This window comes from Bactrocera oleae, chromosome 5 (assembly GCF_042242935.1).
Source record: "Bactrocera oleae isolate idBacOlea1 chromosome 5, idBacOlea1, whole genome shotgun sequence".
NCBI lineage: Eukaryota > Metazoa > Arthropoda > Insecta > Diptera > Tephritidae > Bactrocera > Bactrocera oleae.
The window spans coordinates 8,201,962-8,229,875 of record NC_091539.1 but is presented as its reverse complement, the minus strand read 5'-3'; the positions used below and the strand labels follow the sequence as shown (position 1 = coordinate 8,229,875).

General features: G+C 36.0%; 1 protein-coding gene and 1 long non-coding RNA gene across 8 annotated transcripts in view; one reads left to right on the top strand and one right to left on the bottom strand.

Annotated features, from left to right (window-relative positions):
* The window catches only part of sov (small ovary), a 36,004-nt gene that overhangs the window by 7,326 nt on the left and 764 nt on the right, over positions 1-27,914 (bottom strand). Inside the window, exons 2-5 of one of the 7 annotated variants that reach the window (XM_014238577.3) lie at positions 26,528-27,889; positions 11,270-11,490; positions 11,094-11,160; positions 816-9,132 (exon numbers count right to left, since the gene is read on the bottom strand). In XM_014238577.3, the coding sequence (XP_014094052.3) occupies positions 816-9,132; positions 11,094-11,160; positions 11,270-11,439 (8,554 nt within the window). In that variant the 5' untranslated portion in view covers positions 11,440-11,490; positions 26,528-27,889. The other 6 variants (XM_036376866.2, XM_070110017.1, XM_070110016.1 and 3 more) reach the window with 6 other exon arrangements.
* LOC118683660 (uncharacterized) lies at positions 20,412-21,828 on the top strand. The gene is made up of 2 exons (XR_004979485.2): positions 20,412-20,547; positions 20,613-21,828. It is a non-coding gene; the product is annotated as an uncharacterized lncRNA (long non-coding RNA).

The following is a 27,914-nucleotide window of genomic DNA, read 5'->3' as shown; positions in this document are numbered from 1 at the left end:
ATATATTTTAATGTATGTACATATATTTTTCCGATGATACCTAAATGGAACATAAAATCGAGAACTAAAAGACATCGATGAAATATTTGTCTAAAGATTCCACTTAGCTCTGGTCACTAAATGACCAAAAGTAAAACTTTCTGAGGTAAAAGTTACAAAAATTCTAGAAAGTTAAAACTTTATATCATACAATCAATGAAAGTATGTATGTATATTATGACCTAATGGTTGGATTAAGCTTAAAATATTTAAGGAAACAAGTGGCTCCAAGGTCAATGAACTTGTATAGAGGAAATCTCAAGTCTCCAACATATAAGGCACCGTCAAACCGAAATATAAAATAGAACTGCGGCTGGGCTAAGAATTTGGTGAAGAAATGCCATTTGTTTAATGTGTTGGATCGGATGCACACAGTATTGTGATCTGAAGTACTTAAGGTGTACAAAGTATGTGGAATGAAAGTTAACTGATCGCATGTTCAAATCTCTCCACAAAATTATGTAATACATACGTAAATTTAAGCAAATCTATGCTCTCTGTGGGCTCATGCGATTGTATCTCGTATCAGTAAAGCGCACTTTGGCAACATAGCAAATTGTGGAACTAAAATACTACCAGATATAAGAACAAGTCTTACAAGGATGGCTGTTGTACCTCAAATACTAGAAGTATAGCTAAATTTTCTGGAAAAGTCAAAAAGATGTGGCGTTGCTTGTTATCGGGTTGGAAAGGAAAAACCTGTGCTCCAGTGGTACGAATATCAGGACATAATTGTACTTATTAAACTACAGACATATATACATATTTATATTTACCTGGTACACCAGTTGCAGCAACAATTTCCTTCAAAGCGGTCTCCCATGTCTCTTGTGTGAAAGTCTGAAGCATTCCTTCTCCTTGCTTATTATTTGTATTCTTATTTGTACTTGTATTACCAACGGAGATTTGTTGACTTCCATCACTATCCGTATTACCAGCAATATCTGCCACAGTCTCTGTATCGGTAGAGCTACGCATGAACATGCCGTGCTTTTGTTCTGTATGCTGCACAAATCCATCTACATCTTCAGCCAAAAATGTGCATTGCGAGCAGCGCAGATATTCACGATGTGCGCTAAAGTTCTGGCGATCGTGGAAATGTAAGTGATCGACCATGGCTACGGGCAAGCGCGTCTGGTATTTACAACCATTCGCCATGCATTTAAATTGTGGTACCGTTGCGACAATAGCCGATGATGTGCTGGTATTGCTACCCGAGTCCGAACGGCTTGAGCGCTTTGAAGGATTGTTCGCAATCGATATATTGAAACCCAAGCGACCTTCAACGTATTGCGCTGAAACTGTTTGAGTTATCAGGTAATTACCGCTGGTGGCTTGTGCGACCGGCAAGGTTTCAGCAACCACTTCCGGTTCAGGTGAATCGGTGACGTCACGTGTTGCATTAGCTTCTGTGATGCTCTCTGAATGTTTATTCGCGTAGGCATTGGATAATATACGCGATACTTCCAGAGACTCAGCGGCCGAACGTTCCAGTTCGGCACGCTCGTCCACTATGTGCTGAGCCCAAAGCGAACCGGCATTATTGACTGGTGACGATACGGAACGGGAATTTAAACTGCAAACATTTGAGATTACTGGTAGCGGTCCAGCCGATCCGACTGGATTGGAAAATTTTTTATCTTGCAAACTAACCACACTGGCGATTTGTAGTGTACATGGCGCGTTTGTGTTTGGCATTACGACATTAGGTGCACAAGCATTAGCTTGAACACCTATATTTTCAAAATGTCTATTCTCAACAGGTGGTTGCTCCACTGTACTTGGTAACTGATTTAAGAACGAAGTTGTAACCGTTGATACCAAACGTGGTTCTGTGGGCGTCAATTCAGCAAGCTGCGCGTTTTCATCAAAAGTCGAAACTGACTTTGGGCTTTGATTCGAGTTAGGGGTTGGCGTTGTTGAAAGACAATCACCCGTCAATCGTCTAATCTTAATACGTGGCCTGTCTTCATCCAGCGCTGGGGAATTAGATTTAGATGGTTGCCGCAACTCGTCTACAACTGGTAAAACGGGTGCAGTGCTCGTGGCAGTCGAGTGTTTTGAACGCAAGTGAGCTAGTTCGGCAGAAAGTGGTAGTCTACTATCCGCAGTCGCATCGTCACATTCAACATTGGCTTTACAGCTGTGGCAGTAGCCATTCCAGGTAGTTTGCGCATGCTCGCAACTAAAATGACTCTCGAGTCCAATCAACTCACTTGAATAGAGAAAAGTACAGTTGTCTGAGAGGCAATAAAATTTGTATGTGTTATCATCCATCGACTTCGAAAAGCCGATATTTTGTATGCGCTGAATGGTTGGCAATATCATCAATGGAGCGATCGTATTGACATTACTCTGTACACTTTGTTGTTCTTTAACGAAATCTAAAGCCTCTTGCATGTTAGCCTGTTGACTATTATCGTTATTTATATTTGAAGTTGTTGTATTTGTCAACCAATTATCGGACATATAATCGGAATTGAGAATAGATGAAACATCACAGAGATCTTGCAGCGATTCCATGGGTGTTAGTTCGGGCACCAGATCTATCGGATCATTACATGGTGAGTCGGGCAATAAGTCATCCAGATTTGTAATTAATGGGCGAAAACCGAGATTTGATGCAACATTAGGTGTTGTCGTAGCTACAGTTATATTTTCATTTTCTGACACGGCGCTTGTAGTTGTAGCTGGCGCTACAAGTGCAGTTGATTGCGATACTGTGGTGGTAGGCGTCGTAACTGTCGCCTCTGTAGTTAATAATGCGGGTGTAATGGTGTCTGTTGAAGTGACTTTGGTTGTGGCTAAGTCTTCGGTTATAGCTTCATTGGTTTTATCCACACTTAGGACAACAGTCGCTGTTGCATGCTCTTTATTTGCTAGATTGGTAGCCGTCGACTCCTTCCTATCTTCTTTCTTTCTATTTCCAATCGTAAGAGTCAAGCTCTTCTTTAGCTTATTATTCGTTGCATACAGTCGGTTAAGCTTATGCAACACATTCTTATTTTTAGCTTTACCAATTTTGTTATTCGTGCTTGAGGCTGCTGAAACCGTTGATGATGTGGTGCTTGGCGCAGACTCTGTAATTTCAATATCCTCCCAATTGTCATCGTCGTCTTCAACGGGTGAATCGGTTACACGCTCACTTGTCGCAACTGCTACTACTTCACCTAATGCCGGCTGCGTGTACTCCGGCGTTATGCCTACATCGTTTGTTGAGAACGCTGATTCGGTTGATGAGTTGAACTGATCTGGTAGCGCTGTACTCTCGAGTTCCTTGCTCGATGCGGCAGTAGACTCATCAACTGTATTTTGCGTAAATGCTACTTGCTCAATTGCTTCAGCGGCAGTTGTATTTGGTGCTTCCAGAACCTTATTGGTACTGGCAGTTGCGTTTGGTGTTTCCAAAATGTTACTGGCATTAGCCATTATGTTCGCTTTACCGTTTTGTATGCTCTTAAACTTTTGACTTAAACGTTCAGCAATCGATATGCCGCTAGAACCTACAGCCGCAGCTGAGCAATCTATGCCAACGGCTTCTTGTTCATTTGTGAATAAACTTTGTGCAAAATTATTCATTGTCGGCGACTCGTTAGTCTCACGTGTAGGCACAAATATATTGGAGCTTAAAGCGCGCTCCACAGCGATTTTTTGAGCTTCAGCAGTTTTATTACATTGCAGGTTTTGTGCAATCGGTATATCATCGCTGTCGAAACTTTCATCTTTGCTCTTTGCTGTTACAGCTTGCAGCGGCGTTGCCGTGGTTGAAGTATCCGTGTCGTCTAGCTTATCTAAACCTTCGTTTATTATTTTCGCTTCTAATTTTACCGCACTCAAATTATCGATTATTCTCACATCTCTAGTATCGAACAGTTGAATTGTATGACACATTTTGGCGATTTTCGATTTTGCAATGTCATGTTGCTTAACGAGGTGATTATCGATATTTTGTCTCCTCAACTGTATGAAATTACATAACTGACAGACATGCGCAAGCAGCACTGGTTCAGTTGGCGTCACGTACTTGCGCATAACTGTCGCACCAATGCAATTTGTTTTGATGTGTTTTTCAAGTTGCCAGCCTTTAGCGCCAGGTTGATGACAGTTGCTACACTCAAAGTTGTATTCACCCGTATGCGTTTTTATATGCTCTATCCAGTTGGGCTTTTTCATGCGTTTATGTTCCAAACAAAATGGACAGCGGTAGAACCAGGTTATTATTTTCTTGTTACTTACACCGAAATAAGGCTTGGTCATTTCACCTGCATTAAGTTTTTCCAATATATTGGGCGCCAAACGTGCAGCGTAAAATTCATCGTGTAGCCGCAGGTAATGTGTGGCCGGATAGATTATTTTGATGTCACACAACAAGCAAAATTTAACCCACTTGGATTGCGAATGCCATTCCTTATTTGTGTTCTTTATCAACGTTAATTTCGTTTTAGCATTGGTAGAAGTTGTGGATTTCTCCGTCAAAGGCAGAGTAACTTTTTTATCGCTATTATCTTCAACATCGGTTATGTCGTCATCGGATGTTAAGGCAATCGGTTGTTTTTTACTACATTTCGGCCCGGGCTTTACCCGCTTCACGTCGATATCTAGTTTGATTTTTTTAGCTAGCGGTAGCTCAGCTAATTCATCGCTATCATCATCTACTTCCGATTGTTTTATGGGTGTATGGGGTTTGAGTACAGGCATTTTTCTTGGTGCCGTCTTGTCAGAGATTGCATCAACCATTTCGGTTTCTGCGCATTTTTGAAATTCTTTGAAATCTATTGGCTTTAGTACGACCTTAGATTTACGTATACGCGGCACTTCATTGCCGGTTGGAATAATTGATGATTTACATTTTACTTCGTTTTCTGTCACTTTGTCTTGAGGCGACTTGTTATCCACACTGACATCTGCTTTGTTTGCTTCTTCGGCGGCAGCGACTAAAGTGCACATTCGGCGACCGGTGGCCGTCAACACGCCTTGACTGATGAACATGGTGCGTATATCTTCGTTTAGACGATCTAGTTCGTTCTTTTTCTTTATCTTTCCTTTGCCTTTAGTCGGTTTTGTTGCACACACAATTTCTGTGCTGTCATTTATAGTTGTCGAATCGGTATTATTCACCGTAAGTGCTTCGTCGCTGGGAGCTATATTGTTTTCTTCTTCAAGCACCTCTTCATTTACTTCTTCGTTTGGGGTTGCAGTTTTGTCGGCTGCGCTCTCCACGATTTCTTTTACGAATTTTAGGTTATCTTCGCTCAGTATTTGTGATAACAAACTGAATATTTGCGCTTTGTCCTTCTTGGGATTTAGTATATCCTGCACGAAACTCTCCAACAGATGACGTTTTTGTGCATCTTCATCCATTATAGCGCCAATTCTACTGATGGGTTTAACTGACTTCTCTACTATATTAACCGTGGCTGCTTCTTCGTTGTCGCCATCTGCTATATTAGGCTCTGTCGCTTCTAACGCCTGTTCACATTTTATAACCTTGACGCTTCTACGCTTCGCTGGTTTCTTCTCTGCCTTCACTAAAATCGCTTGTTCTAGGTTCTCAGCTTCAGCTAACTCTTCTTCACATGTATTATTGACATTCGTCTCAAGCTTTGTCTTGCCTTTTGTTCCCTTCTTGCCTTTAGGGGATACCTTCTTCTTTATTGCTACTGGTGACGCCTTCTCGACTGGCTGCTTTAACGGTTCGCTGCGACGCTTGTGGTTAAAGATTTCTAACGAACGCTGCACTTCATTGAAATTAACATTCGTGCGTGTACGCCGTTTACCGGAAATAATATTTTGTGTTGAAACCTTGCAATTATCATCGGTTTTTTGAAAAATTTCAGCGAGACATTTGTTAATTTTAGGCATTTTAGCGTCAATCTCCTTCCGAAGCTCTTCTTCTTTAGCTCCCTGAATATCCTCGTAAACCAATGATTTTATGGGAAAGATTTTTTCTTTATCTACTTCGGGTAAACTACCTCGAACCATCATCGTATTACGACGCTTTAGTATACGCGCAGGTTTCCCGAAACTTTGTAGGCTTTTCAAAAACAAAGCTGTTGACGGACTTACAAGCTCGTCTGCTCTCGTTGGCATATTGTTTGTCACACTACATTCGGCTTTTGCTACACTCTTTAAAATCAGGTTCGATGCACTGTCCATATCGCAATCACTTGTATTAGTAGTAGCTAATCCAATAGCGGCATTAACCTGAACAGTATTTTTCTTTTTATTCGTTTCTTTCGGTTCATTTGTAATGCTTGTTGCTTCTTCGGAAGAACCATTACTATGTGCAATCTTATTATTAAGTTCCGTTTCTTTGACAGTCTTAGGCGTAATGTTTTCTACGACATCTTCAGTTGCATTACCGTTAATTTCTGCCTTTGCATCAACTGCCGTTGTTGTGGTTTGTGATTTAGCTTGCACCCCACGCTTGGTTGCAGGTTTATTCTTCACTTTCTCACTGCTTTTAATGCTTATATCCACACTTTCTTTTTTAGCACTTGCTTTATTATCTTTCTTTCCCTGCTTCTTTTCGTTGACACTATCCTGAGCTTTCTTTGGTATTTGCAACTTCTTTTCAATTTTCTTCTTATCGTCTTGTGTTGTAGTTGCAATATCCTCTGTTTTGGCATTGGACACAGCTGTCGGCTTGTTAATAGTTTGATCTTTATTTGATTGCTCCGGCACTAAAGACCCATTGCTGTTTTCTTTAACATCTTCCTTTTTCTCAACATCAGCTTTCGGCTCTGTTTCGGTTTTCTCTGACGCTTTTTCGACAGGTTTCTTTGGTATTTTAAAACTAGTTTTGGCTTTGGGAAATTCGGTGCTAGTAAAGTCGGTGCTACGATATAATTTGTCCAATGTTGAGGCGACAGGTGGATGTTCTGAAAGCTTCGCTAACACACTGCTATCAACTTCACTCACTTCACCAATATCTTTGGTAGTTATATTTGGCGGTTTTGTGATCTCAGCGGCGGCTTTCCTGGCTGCATCTTCTGCGGCAGCACGCGCCTTCGCCTGCTTATACTCAACATAGGTACGTGGCGCACTTTTCTTTTGTTTTTTCGATTCGAAATATTTCGAACGTTCCGTTTTATCGTTCAGCAAGGCGCTAAACTTACAATTAGTGGAATACTGCGGCACATTTTTGGAATGTTGCTGAAAATGCGGGTTTACGATATGCGGTGGCATTGAGCCGTTACCACTATTTTTACGTGCGAATATCGGTGTAGGTAACAATGGTGGTTTGACAGTTCGAGCACCTGCATCCACATGTCCTTCCGTTGCCTTCAACAGTTCTGTGAATGGTTGAATTTGTGTAGCTTGCGGTGACTGTATGACTGCTTTTGGTACAGCTGGCGTATCCGGATCCGAGTCCCAGTTCTCTTCACTGCTATAACCACTTTTGCTTCTCTGTATCGTGGGTCGTTCTAGTGTAGTCGGTGCCGGCACATCGCCATAGTTCTTTACAGTGAAATCTCTGCGTGAAAATATACCCACATGTTTTTGATTTGCTGGCATATTATTTACCATGTGTTGTCTTGGTTCTATTGGTGTGCTTGGGAAGCTTGCATTGTACGGCACGCGTGGATCCATCACTTTAACATCTAATAAACTGGGTATGTGGGACTGTTTTACTGATGGCTTGACGTTTGGGGAATTGATCTGCGGTGACACTACTGTGGAATTTGTCTTAATCGGCAGAAATGCGGGCTGTTGTTGTGGATTCTGTGATTGTTTATAGAGACTGGAAGTCATGCTTGTAGCGGCGACATTCCGTAGTCTGGGGTCATGTGGCGCGGCTGAGTTCAATGTATTTGACGTGTTGATCGCTGTCAAATTACTCCCAGCGTTATTAAAGCGATTATAATTCAACCGTGGATCAACTGGTTGTGCAACATGTGTGTCGCTACCACAACTGCTATTACTACTAGCCGATAATGTATTACGCTCTGACCGCGGGTGTGGATTATATTTTAAAGCTATACGTTCTTTTGGTAACAATGTTGCTGTTTCTTTGGCCGTAGTTGTAACTGGCGATTTCTGCACATCCGGACTGTCTCGTGAACTTTTGGTAACAATTGCGAATTTTTTGCGCACTTTATCCAGTGTTGCTGCTTCCATGGGCGATATTTGATCGGTTGTGCCAGTGCTATTAGAAACTGTGGCATTTACTGGACGCCGTATACCAATCTCTGAGATACTTGGTGTTCCTTTTCCACCACTTTCATTCAGTAAGTCCGAGATATCGCTAGCCGACAATGGTGGACTTTTCAGCACATCCGGTATTGTCGGCACTTTGACAGGCATTGAAAAGGGTGCACTTTTGTTGGACACAGCAACTGGTTGTTCAAGATTGCGTACACGTGAAAACATTTCAGTCGGTTTCGGCACATTTTTCTTAAAATTAAATATCGTCTCGTGATATGTCTGCTCGCGCAAACTTTTGGGAGTATCGTGAATGGCTGAAACTGTAGTGTGATTTGCATTACTGTTTCTACAGGGCGTGGTATCCCAACATTCTTCGGGTGAATATATTTCGTGGGTAAATGCATTCGATGCGCGCGGATCGCGATTTCTTAACGGATCGAATTGGCATTTATTACCGTTAACTGCGTTTGTTGCATCAGTCGCACTTTCCGCGCCCATACGGCGTCTATGAAAAATGTTTGATGCATTATTTGGATGTTCTTTACTTTTATCAGCATTTCTATTAAAATTTATTTTTTGATGACTTTGCTCATGTGATTGAGTATGATAGTGATGGCGCTCCTGTTGATGCTGACTGTGATGCTTATAATTACGTTCAATATGCTTTGAACTGTGTTTGTGTTTATCGCGGTGTTCGGATTTGGACGATTTTATATCATGCACTGGTGAACAACGCCTCTCTGTAGGTATTTCTACAGGTGGCACCTCCTCCAATGGCTGTGGTGGCGGACTCTCTGGTCCAGTTATATCAACTATATCAACACTACACACTGTTGTATTTTTTTCACTTGGCACTTCTGTATTTGACTTTGTGGTTTTATTTTTTAAGTTGGAAGTTTGATTAGTTGGTTTGGAAGTCTCATTATCACTCTGCAAAAAGGGTATCTGCTCATTGTTTTTATTTTTTGTTTTGTATAGTAGGTATGTGTGCATTTTTTAACCGAACGAAAATAATTACAAGCAACATGAAAAACGAATACAAAATGAAAAAAAATGTAGAAAATAAAAATATAGGTGAATTTTGTATGGATATTTACAAGAAGAAAGCCAAGACTTATTAGCTATCCTAAGATAAAAATACATTAAATATTGGTGAATTAATGGCAAATAAATCGTAAAACACTTAATGCTATATACATATGTCTATTGAGTTTATGGTATAACTATATTTGTGCGTTTTTATTTTTTTATTTAAGAAAAACAGGTACAATAGTATTATTTAAAATATTGCCCAACGGAAGCTTTAACATTTTCCCACTTTTCTGGCAATTTGTGGATTTTATCCCGAAAGAACTGCGCCGGCAGCCAAGTTAATTTTGAATAACTTGTTCGGAGGTGAACTGTATTCTAGTCAGGGCGTTCTGCATCGGCCGGAGCAAATGGTAGTCAGAATGGGAAGGTCTGGGCTGAAAGGCGGGTTAGGCCGCTGTTTTCAAAATAGTTCTTAACCGATCTTGCAACATAAAAATCGAGTTTTCCAAATAAGAAGGTAAGGCCTTTGTTTTCCAATTAGTTCTTAACCGATCCTGCAACATAAAGCCGAGCGTTTCCTTGATGGAAAATTATTGCCCCGTGTTTAGTCGCAAATTTCGAGCGTTATTCAACAATCGTTCACTAGAATTTGATGTTGAGTTGTTGCCGGTAGCATTCCCCATTAATGGTTTTACATGATTTTAGATATTTACGAGTCATACAGCAAGCCTTTCTGATCCCACCAAATACAGATTCATCATAGATATTCGGCTTTGGCGTTGATTGGGTTTATTGATCAGATTTTACATATGATATTTTGCGTTTAGGGTTTACGTAATGGACTAATTTTTCATCACCAGTTACAATCCGATGCAAAAACGACTTCTTTTTGTAGCGCTCAAGCAGTATTTATGAGATGTAAAATCGTTTTTCAACGTTTCTTGGCTTCAATTCATAATTACATAATTTGCTTCCTTTTGAAAATATCAGGCTACTTTTAAATGTTTTGAGATTGATGCTTGAGTAAGTTTTAAAGATTTTGAGAGGTCTCCTTGTGTTTGGCAACAATTTGCACAGAGTAATGCTGTCAGTCCCTTATCTTCAAACTTTTTTGGCCGTTCTTGCTTCTTCGTCTTCCATTTAAAATCACCGCTTGTAAGTCACCATTAACTTCCATAAAAATACAATGACTTTCGGCTGAGGTTTTCTTCATATTTATGTATTTTTTCAGGCACAAAGGTCGACATACATATATGAGAGAAAAAACTATTATTGTTTACGCTTCAAATGAATGACATGTAATGAAAATGACGCACAAGAACAGTATCTTTCCAACGCATGTTCGGAATCTCTTGGCAAACCGCACGAATATAGACCCAATATGTCAGTGAGGGGGTATCAACGAGCGCTTAATTCAGCAAATCATTCATGTCATTTTGATCATCGAAACTTAGCTTTTCATTATCTCATTCGGTATAAATACTCACAAAGGTTAAAGATCGACGATTTTACTGTCATTTAATTCTTAATAAAACATAATCCATGGCAGTTTTTGAATCTGAATCTGCTGAGTCATATGTAACTATATGGCGTGTTATGACATTCATTGACCCACCCTCGTATTAAATGAGTTTTTTATTACGAAATTTATCATTTAACGACTGTAACCTGCTTGCAAACTTACTTAGTATCTATCAACTTAATAGTTACATATATTACATTAATTCGTATTTGCATATGCAATTATAAAATTAAATTTGATAGTTAATGCAAGCAATTGCTATGAAGTAAAAACTTTTCAAAATAATAATAAAAAAAAAGGAATTAATAAAGCTACATAAAAATTAAGATTAGCAAAAAAAACGTCTACCTACCCTTTCCATTTTGCTATGTAGTTTTATTAATAATCCTTCGCATTTCAGTAAAGTCTCCATTTTTAACCTGAAAGTTTTTATAAATAAATAATAATAATAATTTTTATATTGTATTTTGACACGTTAAATTGTGACAATTCAGTTCTTCGGTTTATTATTTTGTTTATGCAACGTACATTTTCCTGTTACTTTTCAGCAGATCGTGTAGCACCTCCATTTTTTTCAATTGCGCCTTGCGCGGGTTATCATCACCTTGTTCGGAGCTGCTACGCAATTTTTCAATGACATTTTGTAGAAATGGCAGATATTTCTGCATTTCTTTATATTTTGTATCGAAATCAGCCATTTTTTTATTGGAAATATAAAACTGAATATCTAATATAACAAATTCATTTGGCTGCAAATAAAGTAAATAAATGTTTCAATGGTTAGCATTTGGTTATGTGAGGAGTTTCGTTATTTCTAGGTATATTAAGGTTATGACAACTGACTAAACATGATAAATGTGAGCGATTTTCATTTCAAATAACAGAAAATATTAAATTTCAAAATGCGCATAGGAAAGGATAAAGAAAGCAGCTGATATCGGTTAAATCACTGGTTAACTAACCAATAGCGCTACCAGTGATTTCTGTTAAAGTTTCTATGCGTTTCTGAAGCCGAATTCACAAACCTAACCGAAACTTTTGGGTACGCGTGATTTCTTTCATCATCGACATCTTTTTCTAACGTATTAAGCTTATGTGTTATACTATGCTGTGTATGTGATAGTTTCCAAGCTAATTCTTTTAATGAATTGAAGTTTCGGTAGTCGAGCTGAGCATCGTGCTGAACATTATGCTAAAGTTTAAATAATATAGAAATAAAAGCAAGGAACATGAAAAAAGTTCGGAGCTGTATTTCAGAAATAAGAAATACATATTATGTTTGGATTTGTATGTGATATAGATTAAAATTAATTTTGGATATACCGAATTACTTTTCATGCTTGAACTTGTTACCGCAGTCGCCTTTATCGAAAAGAGATAAAATGTAATGTTGGAGTAGTGTGGGCCTCGACTATGCGCATACTGTCTTTTATGAAGTAATAAACCTGAAAAGCTAAGTTGACGGTCACAGTGGGGCTAAGGTCCATCCCTGCTACGACCAAATTATAATACATTTTTCGAATAGCGGTCGTCCCTCGGCAGACATTGGCAAACTCCCAAGTTTTTCTGTTATGAGTAAGACTTTCAATTCGCGCTTACTTTACGATGGCAGTGAAGTCTATTTGCAGGATAACTTCGCGTTGTGGTTGTAGGATATAAAGCGATTTTGCGATCAAGCATCCTGTTAAGTATGACAAATGCTCTTGGGCTAGCGCACATCCGACAATTTACCCAACTAAGCTTGGATTGTACGCGTCATGATGACATTCAAGTTTTTAAACAGTTAACTGTTACAAATCCAATAAAAATGTAGGAATACGAACAAAAACAACTCTGCAATGAGCGAAATGAAAGTAACACGCGCAGCAAAACAAAATCAAAACACGACACACATCATTAATTAAAGCATATACACTTTCTATTAAATTAATTAAATATTTATGTATGTCTTTTTTAAGATACGCGCGACATTATCTACACAAACGCGAAATAATTTGATTTTCGTACCATTCTATTTATCTTAAATGTTTATATTTCGTTTTATTTTTATTATTTTTTTCATATTTAAAATTTTCCAAGCATACTTAACATTTTTAGACTGTATCAAAGTTGTTAAAAGTCAACGTGTTTAGTAATAATAATGTAACCACTGAACAGGTTATGTAAACGTTGCCAAGGAGTTTGTAAAAAAAAGGGGGAGACCGCATGAAGTATACATATTAAGTATATATGTATGTATATACATACATATAAAATCATCAGCGTAACGAACTGAGTTGATTTAGCCATATCCGTCTGTCTTTATGTCTGTCTACGCAGGCTACTCCCTTAGTTTGTGAAATATCGATCTGAAATTTTGCACACATTCTTCTCTCCACAAACCAAATATACAGGCTATAGATGATCGTAAAAAAAATTGTCGAGAACTAATGGGGCTAGGAGGAAAACATTTGTTAATTATTATAAGATTTTAGCCTTGTCAGATGGATTCTCTCGTATTTAAGCAAAGTCCAAAAGCACTAAAAATCTTTACACCACTTGTGAAATAATGTAATTTCCTTGGTTAATTGCACAAAAAACTTTTAAAACGTTAAAAAAATCTGGCATTGCCGCTCATACGAGGTTTGTTCAAAAAGTATCGCGAGTTTTGTATTTTTTAAGAAAGTGTTCATTTATTCATGAATATCTATTTTGTTCCCTTCAAAGTAATCACCCCCAGATATAATGCGCTTATGCCAACGTTTTTTCCAATGCTCAAAGCATTTAAATAAAGGCATTTTTTGTAGTCTTATTCAGCTCCTCCTTCGACGCAGTATTTATCTCCTCGATCGTAGCGTAGCGTCGTCCTTTCATGAGCCTTTCAGTTTTGGAAACAAAAAAAGTAACAGGGGGCCAGGTCTGGGCAATGCGGTGGCGGTGGCACCATTAACGTGTTGTTTTTAGCCAAGTATTCGCACACAAGCAACGATGCGTGAACAGGGGTGTTATCATGGTGCAAAAAGCAATTTTTGTTCTTCCACAAATCCGGGCGTTTCTGTCGAATTAGCTAATACTATTTTCTTCACTTCATTAATGTATTCGTCTGTTGTTGACGTGCTCGGGCGTTCGGCACGCTCTTCGTCGTTCACATCTTGTCGACCCTCTGTGAACATTTTGTACCATTGATAAACGTTGCTTTTGTTCACGGTAGCACCGCCATATGCCACAGTCAACATTCGAAATTCGTCCGTGCACTTAATTCGTTTTTTACACAAAATTTTATACAAATTCTTTGATCCATTTGTTGAAATTAGCAAAAATCGCAGACGAACCAAAACGCGTCCAAAAATTAACTAAACATTCAAAATGGCCAACCTTGCCAGCATAAGTAAGAGATATGAGTGCCAACATAACGCAACAAAACAATCGAAAATCGAATACACGTAGCCCGCGAAAATTCAAAATTCGCGATACTTTCTGAACAAACCTCGTATAAATTTCGCCGCATTTGTGATAACCAGCAGTTAGATAGAAGATGATCCTTCAAAGCCTCCGTCAGTTCGCGAAGTTTTTAAATACATACATACATTCAAATATAAGTATTTTTATTCAGAAAGCAAGTTTTTGTGTGAATTAGGGCATATGGAATAGCACATTATTTCACGTAGATTGAACAATATACAAAAAAATATTACAGACTTCTCAAATTAATATAAATAAGTTTTGGTTCCTTAAGTGTATTTTTTTTTTACAACAATGATGTCTAAATATATATGTATGTAGGTACATTGGCTTGGTTTTATTATTTTGTTTAGATTTTTATTACAACAAAAGCAGTTGAAGAAGCTGCAGGTATGTTTTAGTTTGTAAATACATATGTACAAACACATGCTTATGCATATGCATGTATATACATAAATAGTGTTAAAGGGGATTGCTTTATCTGTGTAAATATGATATCGTTGCATTTCAAATTGTAGCACTCAAGTAATGTGTACTATACTCGTATATGTATGCATGTACATATGTATATATAAAGTTATATATATTCATTGGGCACATAGGTGGTGCGATCGCTACCTCTGCAAGCTATATAATATCTTAAGGTATTTCTTATCTCATTTTTGTGCAAAGCTGCAGTTACGAGCAAAATTTACATTAAGTTGTCTTCTAAGTTTACTTTCACATTTTTGCTCGCCTGTGTCTCTTTTATCTGCGACCGCGCAACTTCTTATCTACTGCTTAACACTTTTTTTCTATGAACTTATATATTTTCATTTGCTCACCTAAATGAGTGGTATATTGTATAAGCATGGCATTATATAGTCGCATAGGTACATATATATATATATGTAAGTATATGTGTGTGTGTGTGTTTAACATTCATTTTGATCCTTCTCTTCGCATTAATAGGTAAAGTGAGTTAATTGAACACTTTGCCGCACAGACATCATGTAAAACACATATCAGATTTGTTAAAGCTGATTACTTATTGCTTTGATAAAAAATTTAACTAATTTACTATATTTTTTATTAGAGAATGTGCAACACAAATTATATACACATTTTATTCAAACCATGACCGAAACAAAACTAAAGCAAATGTAGAAAAAATACGATGCAGAGCATAACGAGACACAAAAATCGGCTGCCTGCATGGTGCCGTTTCAGACAGGGACGCAAAAGAGTCTCATACCAGTTTATTGTGGGCGAGGGGACGACGAGGAAAGACGAAGGGACCGTGCCACTCGTGTTCGGGTGGCACGCTTTGTGTTCTTGTTCGTAACAGCTCGCTGCTACCCTTTTCAGCATTCCTTTTCACTTTCAAATCCTTTGAATGGTTGCAAGAGCGCTCGGTTTCAAATGAATTCGATCGCAAATTTGAGTTCTGTTATCTATTTTTGTATGTAATATGCAAATATGTATGCATAGAATAATAGAAATATTTTCAAAAATTGTAAATAAGGAGAAAATTAAGATATAGATTATGGAGTAAAGAAATTATGAATTTTTAATACGCAGTAAAGAAATTATGAGTTTTTAATACTTAAAGATTAGGAAATTGCTATTATAAATTTGGCCTTGAAAATGTTAGTTGCGGATATTCAATACATTCTTGTGGATTAGGGAATTCCCGTCTTTAGTATTTTTTTGAAACTATTTAGCGGGTAGGTACTTGTATTATGCATATTGTTCTACCATATTCATGGTAATTCATTGCAAACAAAATGTGTGACCATCATCTCAACATACAAATGAAATACGCAGCATGCAGTGTTGCGCGGTGTTGCGCAGTCGAACCGCACAAATATTTACGAACATTTTGTGAAAAGGAATGCAGAAAAACTAGACTCGAGTTGCTGGACTCTTTTTGACCGTGTGAATGCCCAGAGCGACACCAAAAGAAAATTTGAAAAAGATCAGACTCTTTTGCATCCCTGTCTGAAACGGCACATGCACACATACAAAAGTTCATTCATTTCAGCTACCCAGCTGTTAATTTGGGTTGAGTGGATTTTATGTTTTCATAATAACAATCCGTGCGGTGCTACCAGAATTTTCAAAGTTAGCAAAATCTAAAATTTGCAAGACTCTTGACAAGTTTTTATAATATATTTTAGCATAACTTCATCTTAACAAAAAAAAAAAGAAGTGTTTATAATATATTTTAACATAACTTAATTTTAACGTAAATAAATAAAAATAGCTGATCATTGAAACGTAAAATAAATAAACTATTGACATACATTTCAGTATATTTTTCCTTTAATACTTGCTTAAAAATTTTAATAAAAATGTTAATTCAATTATTGTTTAATGCATTATTTGCAACCTCGGCTACGTCTTTAATATTTGTGGTAGCTGTCAAAACAAAAGTGTGTCAACTTCGACTGCACAGAAAATATAATACCCTTCACTGGTGAATAGCAAAAAAGGGTATAAAGAGATATTATCTCGATTTTGATCGATCAGATTGTATGGCAGCTATAAGCTGTGCTGGTCTGATTTGAAAATTTTGTTTCGAAGATCATACAGTTGCTTTGTACAATAATCCATGCCAATTTTCGTGAATACAACTTGTCAAATAAAAAAGCTTTCCATTCAAGAACTTAAATTGGACCGTACTGCTCTATGCTATAATGGTGTGATATCGGCGATTCTGACGAATGAGTAGCTTCCTGAAGAAAAAAGGACGTGTGCAAAATTTCAGATCAGTATCTCAAAAACTGAGGGATAAGTTGTACCAACGGATAGACAGACGGACATGAAATTGAAATGACGTCTCCCAAATTTCCAACACACTTAATGGCCAACTTAATATACCCTGTTCAGGGCATAAAAGTACCTTGTAAGATATGTTATGAGTGATCAATTATATCACGATAAGTGGTATTTTGCGAACGAAATAATAAGAAGATCCAAAAGAGTAAATCTCTAACTTTAATAGTAATTGTAAACAAAAACGTTGAAAACTTGTCCGCTTAATGTCACAATCCAAGTATTTTTCTGTCAGATGTACTACAAAATCTTAGCGAAACGAAACCGTTGTGATCATTGTTCCTATCACACTTGAATTCGTCGAATCGTTGAAAAATTTGAGAATAATCAAATTCAATTAGATGAACAAAATTTTTCCATTATCCTTTCTATACAACATTTTCATAAGTACAATGAGATCCTTTTACATATCTGAAGAATCTCGAATGTCAATATCTATTTTCATTCGTACATACATATGTACGAACATTAATTGTGTCGTTCAGGGAATGAAATTCTTTTTTCAATGATACGATGAGATTTATGGATCGTCTGGTGTTTATATGTGGTTACAGCGGTTATTTTTCATATACACAGAACGCTGTTAACGTAAGATGGATAAAGTTAGACAATTATATTTACAGAGCGTCGAATATAATATACATATGTTGGCGAAAAAAACGTTCGTGGAAAAATAGATTTTCGAAACATAGATAGGGAATTTTTTTTAACGGATGCCACGAATGTTATACACAACAATCTCTATAGAAAGTTGACAAGCAACACCGCAATTGACAGACAGTCTAGGGATTATTAATCGTATACATTTTGAATAATTTGAGAAGGAATATTATTTTTATAACCAGCAAGTCACGACTACCCGAAACTCCAATGCATAGACATAATTTACATGGTAACTGATACATGGAAGTACATACGTTGTAAAATATTAAATTTTATAAGTAAGAAAGGAATGAACGGTCACATGCAGTTTAGGGTAGTTTTGCCAACTCAGACCTAAGAAATTTATAGAATCTTTTAACAGAGATCTGTAATCCCTCTGGTAAGTAAATTATGATTTACTCGATAGTTCATTTACTCGATATTGATTAATTTTGAATTTGTATTATATATGTACTTTTGAAAATTTTAAAGAACAAAACATGTGGCAACCCTAATAATTTCCAGATGAATTAGGAAGCTATCATTGTTTTTGTGTGAATATTTTTACCAGAACATTTATGTACATACATACATCTGAGTTCTACACGTCCAGCGGGGGTGGTTTATCACGTTATAGAACAAAATTTATGAGCAACTTTTTTTAATAGTAATCGCCTCATTGCAGACAATGTCCATACACCAAGTAGATATTTTCCGAACATTTTTAAACGCTTTTTTCTTTCACAACCAAAGCTTCACTCCAGATAATTTTGCGCTTGGTTTCTTTAAGTATTTATTTCTTCAAAAATTTTCTTTGTTTGTTTTGCTATTAATGAAGCATTCCATCAACATTAGCCTTGCCAGCTGTTTCTTTTCGTAACGAAAAATGTGAAGTGCATGCAAAATTTTTTACATCATTTGCACATCCGTACATAAATACTAACATACATACATATATTCATGTTAGTTTCTGGCCACTTATTTGCAAAATAAATCACAAGACCTGTGGGTGTAACTTCTCTTTCACATTCAACTTTTGTCGCACAAATATGCGCCCGCTACATTTGGCTGCATGGGTAATAACTGGAGAGCATTCTGTTGTTTCTATTTGCATCTGCTTTACTTTTTAACAATTTTTATGCATCAAAATGGTCGGTATTTAATTAACATGTATACATATATAGTCCGGCATCTTTTTCGCAGTGTGTTTATTTAGGGTTTTTCGCCAACTATAAAACATCGATTGCTTGTAGTTACTTTGAGCTGCACATACACACGTCTTTCTTTTTTTGTAAATATCTATGTCGCGTATAGCATATTTATCCGCAATTACACTTTACTGCTGCTGCACTTTTTATGCAGGTACATATTGAAATTCGTGCATTTTATTTGCTTTGCTTAAATTGCGCATATTGTTTGTTATATCTGCTACCATATACATACATACATATGTTTATACGTTTAAGTGTGCTTTTATTTTCACCGGCATACCAATGCAATTTGTTCCAGACAACCATTTTGCTTTAACGAAAATTCATACATATATGGTGCATTGCAGTCTGATATTTGTTGTTGCTTTATTTTTAGATATTTTTGTAACGCTAAAAATGCAAAACTTCTTGTATATCCAACTATTATATGGTTTTGCCTTTTAATTGCAACTGCTTCGATCGCCACACACACAATCTGTACTTAAACGGGTTTTGACACCAAACAAGGAAAGTTTAAAGATCGTTCTCCCACTTCGAGAACACACACTGCAATGTACGTGAAAAAATTGTGCCCATAACCAGTCTTTCAACCCTTTGCGAATTGTACATGCATGCAATATCCAAAGCAAAATGTTCGTACCTACTGCACACAAAACACCACTATGTATGTATGTTTGTATTTAACATGCTGTTAATGACAACAGTGTGCGGCACATAAATCAAATTCGACGCTCTAACAGCGTTCGTGCCATTAGCCGCATCTTCGGCTTTGCAGTCGTGCAATAACGAGCAATACACGAACAAAAAACCGATTGCTGTTCTCGAGCACACACACAGTTACATACGCGCTTGCATACATATATATATATATATATATACATATATATGTTTGTTTGTATGCATGTATCTGCATTTGTGTGCGTTTGTGTACTTAAGTATATGCATGTGTGCAGGCTTTCATATAGTTCATACATATATATTATATGTATACGTATGTAAATATATTCCTACAACTGTTACGTAACGTGAAATCTGGCCTTAAATCTACTACTTTCGTTGACGGCATAATGTATTATACACCTATTAATTAAAAATTATTATGAACCTCCCGTTATGTTGCTTTCAGTTAACGTAATATACATAAGCGCTTTGTTGCTACAACTTGACTTCTTCACGCAACGCAAAATAAAATGCAGTCAGGTACATACTATATTTTAAGTAGCTTTTCAGCGCTGATTTTTGTGACTTTCCACAGAATTTACTATAGTTTGCTTAAATTAGGCACTTTCACAGCATAAATTTACAAAATTTAATATGTTCTTATACTAAAATTTATGAGTATAAATTAGTACATTTTTATGTGTTCAGATTATCGGCTTGCAAAAACTCAACTGGAAATCTAATAATGTAATAAGAAACTGTTCGCTGCACTGACATGTACCTTCCTGACACGCGAACGCTGCTAAACCGAACAGAACGAACATCAAAATGAAGAAATAATAAAAACGAAGGCAAAAGTAGTAAAGACTGAATTTGTGGAACGAAGCACATACAATATATGTATATACATACAATAATATATATATATACACACATATAGAAGCACAAAGTACTAAATAGCGTTTGCTCACTGTATGCCCCAGTCAGTTATTAGTTGGCAGCTGTGGAATATAGACGTTGGATGGCAGGCTTGAGGTTTGTTTTCACCAAAATATATAGTAATATATATATATGTATCTATATATGACATCCACACACAGTTGATTACTGTTTGCATGGCTACTACCAAACCAAATATGACTTAAAAACAAACAGGAAGAGGTCTCAGCAAATGTTTAGATCTGGAGACAAAGATATGAGCATCAAAATTTCGTTTTCTTGCTAGCAGAAACAAAGGAAATGAAACTATCAAGTACATAGCATGCTTACGTAAGCAATTAGTGGCGTTGTTGTTGTGGTATTCGATTGGCAAAGCGCGCTTATTATAGGCCCTATCTGCTAGATAGGCAATTTGCATATATTTTGAACGACGCTTGCAACAACAAAGTTGTGCTTAATTATTTTTATCCCAACGTTTTCTTGACGTATGAAAAGTAGGCGCAACAATGGTACTATACGTACTTAATATGATTATCTAGATAAGCCTTGTGACGTCTGCAGTTGGAAGAGCGGAATCAGTAAGCGCAACAACAAATGTTCGTTATAACACCACAAGCAAACTATTTGCGAATTATGTACCTATAAAACCAATTATTCACACCAAGCGTACACCCACATATTTTTGCTCTACAAGAGAATTACTTTGGAACAAAATGTCAACAGGGTCGTATTTGTCGTGTTTTAATACTGATATGCTATGCTAATTGGTAAATTAGTAGGGGTAGTATTTTTGCGATGTTTCAATATTTGATGAAAATATCTACAGAATGCAATCAAAAAACGTAGCAATGAAGTCACATGAAGAAAATATTTACAATCTAGAATCAGAAAATATAACAGCGTAGTCAGATATTTAGAATATAAACCCAACTGAGGTGTATTTATAAAGTTATAGGTGCACAGCCATTCACAATACATCAGGCGGATATTGTTTTGATGTTATGCACTATCTTTTATCAAAATGACAACTATTGTTTAAGCTTGCACAAACATCCCCGTATAGTTGTTTTGACAGATTATTACATAAATTAAGGGTTATCCAACTTATTCAAGTGTGAGAGCGACCCAGACATTGTTGCCAGATCAACGAATAATTTTTCGGCATTGAAATTGCAATACCGAATATTTATTACGATTGATAATTATTTAATATTTACCGCCTAATATAATGACTAACTATTTAAGTCTTTTTTTCTTGTTAACTGCAAATTATTCAATGTTTCTTTCCATTCAATTCAATCAATTTCTATTGTGAATTAATACCCCAAAGCATCAGATCACAAAACATTTCTTCAATAAATATAAATTTCGAGTTTCCTATTCTTTTTATTATTTCAATCCTTTTATTATTTATAGATTATTTGATGATCTACATGATGTATCATACATTTTATAGAAGATTTCAGGATCGTCAATATTTGTCTGGGGTAATTTTATATCAAATTTATAGTTTTTTTGGAAATCGTGAATAAAATTTGTTTGATCTTTGAAATCGAGTAATTTTATTTCCACATATCGGAACGATGAGGAGTTCTGTTATGTTATTTTCAATCATGTTTTGAGCATATTTACTAACTTTCAGCTTTTTGTAAGTTTTTATGTCCTTGAATATCTACTTTGAACGAAGTATCAGAATTTGCGAAATACATATTTATATATTCATCTATTCTGGTTTTTTATTTTTCTATGTAACCAACTACTTCTGTCACTCAATTCACTACCAATTTATTATTAGAACGTTTGCAACTAGATTGCTGCTTCTCCAGAACACTTTTCAAAAACGTCGTGAGGTTAATTATTTTTAAATTATTTACGGTCACGGTAATTATTAAAATAATACTTCACTATACATACATATATGTAAAAGATCACGTAGTCTGTCATATTTTCACATAGGTTTTTATGCACCGATCGGCAGTTTTATTATATTGAATATTAAACAAATATATTTTTACGCAAATTCCGAATAGCAAAAGTTTGATTTGACAATATGTTATATTAAATTCCATGTTGAAATTATATTGTGCGAACCGAAAAGTTGGCAACACTTTTAATAAAGGCATTTGTCAATTTCACACACATCTTAACAAGCGATGATATGCAACATTCTAAAGACACGATATAATGTATTTAACTTAGCAGGTTTTTCAAACACTTACATAAATATGTACTCGATATTAAAAAATGGAAATTCTATAAATAATATCACTAAATTTATGAACATTCACTTGCGCTTTAGCTGAATACTTAATGAACGAAGAAAAACACACTACACTTCACAACGGCAGAATATAAAATGAAAGGCACAAAAACAAAATCAATAGATATGCAATGGAACGTAAGTGGATGGCGTTTCTTTATGGTGGACGGGTGTGTCGTTTATGTACAAATCTTAACTACCGCTAAACAATTAAAGGAAGTAATGAATGGAAAACATAAGGAAAACCTCTACAGTGCTACATTTAGAGGGCAATGCACAAAATTTTAAAGTGAACAAAAACGGAATGACGAAGAAATAAAAATATATCGGGTTTGTGTATATTTGTAGAAAATATAAAAAAAAATTTTGAAGAGGGGTTTTTATTGGAAAATTGAATCACGCACGTATTTTATATCAATGGTGAACAAAAAAGTCAACAATATCAATAACGAGTAAGAAAGGATAAGTTCAGGTGTAACAGCACTTTTTTCCCCCTTACAATTTTCAAGGATCAAAACTGCGAAATACTTTGAAATGTTGCGTAAAAATATTCAGTTTTTGACGAAACCGTGATGTAATCCATTCACAAAATTGTTATCTTGTTAACTTATATTATTGGTGGCTCATTTAGTTTCATTACTGTTCGGTCTATAATTATATTCGTCCGTTTTTTTTTTAATTTTAACGTTTATTTAAAAAAAAAACCTTCTGGCAATTTGTGGATTCCATCGAAAAAACCTGGGCACAGTTCTTGGCGGCCAATAATGAATCAAGCTAATTTTTAATACCCTGTTCTGATGCAAATCATATTCCAGTGAGGGCGCTCTGCGTCGACCATAACAATTGGTAATCATAATGGGTAAGGTCTGGGCTATAAGGCGGGACAGGCAAAACTTTCCAGTCGCTGTTTTCCAAATAGTTTTGAACCGGTATTGCAACATGAGGCCGAGCGTTGTCGTAATGTAAAATTATTGCTTCTTGTCTAGCGGCGAATTCTGGGGATTTTTCGGCAACTGCACCCTTCAATTTGATGAGTTGTTGTCGGTAGGACAGAAACAAGTTAATTGTTTCATCTGGTTTTAGAAGCTTATAATACAGCACACTCTGATCCCACCAAATACAGAGCAGGTGCCGTGGTTATTGGGCTTTGCCGTTGCTTTGACTGGTTGACCATGTTTCACACATGATTTTTTTTCTTCATATTACAATCATGAAGAAGACCTCTCTGACAAAACACTTTTGCAGACACATAGTTCGACGTATTTTAAGGGAAAAAATTCGAGATTACGCTTCCAATGAATCACATACCCACAAGGACGGTAGGTTTCCAGCGAATTTTCGAAATATTGGAACAATGAAAGAATAATCAACTCTTGAAAAACCGAAAGCTCATCGTTCTATACCTAATAGTTCTCAAAATGACAATATTTTACTTCGACTCAGAAATTATGGAGATAGACATATCGCCAAGTTTTTACCGTTACAGATGTGACCAAAAAAGCAATAACAAAATACAGGCGGTGATGTAATAAATTCAAAGTGATGATCTGAACACAAAGACGACGGCTCGACACGACTGCACGACAGCGAAATTTTTTGGTCTGCAAATGTCGTCTTGAAGCAAGAAGCTGGACATTTTGAAGACGACATATTAAACAGCTGATGTAGACTATTTCGTTGTTGCCGTACTCAAACCTTTCACTTCAATGAAATTTAAATGTTTTGTTCAAAGTAAAATTTTTGGCTAAAAAAATAAGTATAAAGGTCGATTCATTGTTTCAAATTATCAATTGTTATTACAAGTATTTTATCAGTGCTGTTTTATGCTTCTGTTGGTAAAAAAAATTTTCGACTTGTTAGAGCTTTGAATAATTTTACAAGATATGAATGATAGATTTAAAAAAAAAAACACACTAATTGTTAAGGAAATTCAAATGTTTCTTATTTAGTGTGAAATATAATCGATATAATTGAGTTCCAAATATAGCATGATACAAATGGCAGCCACGACTTCTTTTGCAGGGACGAATTCGATGAGCCCAACTTTCGAATACTTTTGCCACTAAATCAAGTCGTATGTCATCAATAGCATGTTAAATATTGACTTCAAAAGCTTGAAGAGAGTCTGATTTATTGCTAAAGACCAAAGACTTCAAATAACCCCACAAGTCTAATGGTGTTAAATCACAACTTCTTGGAGGCCATTCAATGTCACAATTTTTTGAAATTATCGAATCTGCAAACTCTTCTTGCAATAATTCGATAATTGCACGTGCTGTGTGACACGTAGCCCCGTCTTGTTGAAACCAGTTGTTGTCAAGATCAACTTCTTCCAATTGCGCCCATAAAAAGTTTTAACTGCAGATGCCCCTCCCTAATGTGATCCTGTGTACCAAATAACAGTCTTGTATCTTATTGCGGAGCTTAGTTATGGCAATTTATTTGTTTTTGATTAATGGCGTTTTGTGGGCGTGGCAGTGGTCCGATTACGCACATCTGCAATACCAACCGTCTCACGGTACCAAGAAACATGTCTACCATGTTTCATAAAGATATCTCAATTTTTACTCAAGTTACAGCTTGCACGGACGGACGGACAGACAGTCACCCGGATTTCAACTCGTCTCTTCATCCTGATAATTTATATATATATAACCCTATATCTAATTCGATTAGTTTTAGGTGATACAAACAACCGTTAGGTGAACAAAACTATTATACTCTGTAGCAACAGGTTGCGAGAGTATAACAAAGCAATGTTTGCTGCAGCTAAGTGAATGCGGACCAATTTCAGCCAGCAGAGAAATGAATGACGATTATCCCGTTAGTTTCGAGTGAGCCACCGCGTACCAACGCAAGTCAACTCACTAAGTGTAAGAGCCAAATGGAACCAAGTGAGCTATGGCGTGCAGAAAGAAAGGAACAGATAACATTCCTAAGTTTACTATTGTAACTTGTGATTTATGGAGTAATCGGCAGCATTGGAAATCTAATTTGGTTATGTTTAATGGCGTTAAGTAAACTGCAGTTACACATACATCATGCCCCCGATTGGATTAACAAATTTTTACGAAAAGCTTTTTCATGTCAGAAATACAATCGAGATTGTGATTTTAGAGCACGTACTGAAAAACGAATGTTCTGCCACTAAGAGGTCCTCGTTTATATAAGACCGAGTTTCCGCGAAAACCTTTTTTATTTTTTTATCTTCAAATTCTCTATTGGTGTGGCCCATTATATACACACGGGCGACACGAATCCGGCAACTCGAGTCGAACAATTTTTTGCATTCCCTTTCATGTCACATTCTTGTACGCGAAGTAAAAAAATATATTTTTGATTAGTTATTTTTTATCCTTACACACTACTTTCTATAATATTTCTATTAATCATGCATGTTTCATACAAAAAAAATAGATAATAAAATTCAAAATTCCGAATGTATTGTGAATATTTCAAAATGAAAAGGAATTTCGAATTGCGTAGTAACGAACTATTACGAACAAGAACACATATGCTTCAATTAGTGACCGACGCAAAACCTTAGATCGTATCCTTGTCAGGAGTACTAAAAAAAATTTATACAAATACTTAACAAACAATTTTTTTAAATAATCCTTCATAAAGAGTTAATAACGTATGGTTTTGCAATTCCAAATACATTATATAATATTATTAATAGTTATTAATTATTGAACATTAATACTATTTAGGACTCTAATAAATAATTTCTTATACTTTTCTAAACACTTCAAAAAAATTTAATTCAGTAGTTTTGGCAACACTCTGTCCGAATTCCACACTATGCGTACTTACATTTCACAAAATGGCAGCCGAAGCCTGAACTGCAAGGAATGTTAAATTATTTGCCACACACATATTAAAGGATTTCACCAAAATATATTACACTTAAATCAAATACGCTTATAAGTATTCATAATTAGTGCACAAATTAGTTTTAATTATTATGTTTCTTGACTTTCGCGCACCGAACAAAAAACCAAATTAATTAAACAACCGCACTACACGAAGGCAAAACAGAAAATGAAAGAAATTGCGTAAAAGCAAATGCGCATGGAACATATGTGGAATGTGTTAACATACATACATATATATGCATCACTTGCATGTGAGAGCTAGCGAAAAGGAAAATGAGAAGAGGTGGTAAAATGAAAATGAATAAATAAATCAAGAGACGTACAGGCGATATTACAAAAAACGAATCGTGCCGAGCCGCAACGTATATAAAAATGTATTTACATGTGCTATACAAATTAGACGACGATAAAGCTTAACTGCATGCAACGTTTGATTGAGCTTTTGTCCTTTCCTTTTCATTATTATAGTAGTAAGTATTCTTTAGAGGAGCGGATAATATCAAAGTTTACTATTTTTGGAAAAAAAAAAAATATATATATTTTGAATTCAATGTCACAAATCTTTTAAACAAGAGACGATGATGTCCTCATAAGCGCTGCAACAAAATCCATTACTACTAAAAATCATTATCAATAGTTCACGGGTTGTAAACTTTGCTTCTTGTTCAAAGGTTGCGTACTTTGCTATCATGCCTACACAGGGGTCTACAAATGCTAATGAGTCTTAGTAAATAAAAAGACTTATATGAACGGTATTGTGAAAATCGCTATTTAACATGAATGCACATGTTCATTAAAATTATACATACATAATTTACAATATTAAAGTGCACTTATATATTTGATTTAATATAATTTTTAATATTTATTTTACAAAACTTATGTAGCACCCTGCGTGGTAAATGGTGTGCAATTGACAAGCGCCATCTAGTAAAGGGATTCTGTATGTCTAACTGACATTCAAAAATTTAATTGCAAAATAGTTATTATAGAAGTTTAGTGCTGATAATTTAAAAAAAAATACTACAGAGTACGCTAGAATTTGTTATGTATGTAAATGCTATATACTATTGTTAAATATATATGTGTGTATGCACTTTGCACAATGCTATGCGCCATATTCACCAACGGGATGAAGGACCGTTCCCACGACAATCGGGTCTACGTAACCCGAACGGACCCGTATTTTTATCCGGTCAAGGACTATCAAACCGACAGCAATCCTCCAAATTACTTCAGGACTGCTTTCTGTCGCTACAACAACAACAACCACATCTGAACCAAAGAATACGAACTAGTACTAAACATTTTTGTCGATAATGTTA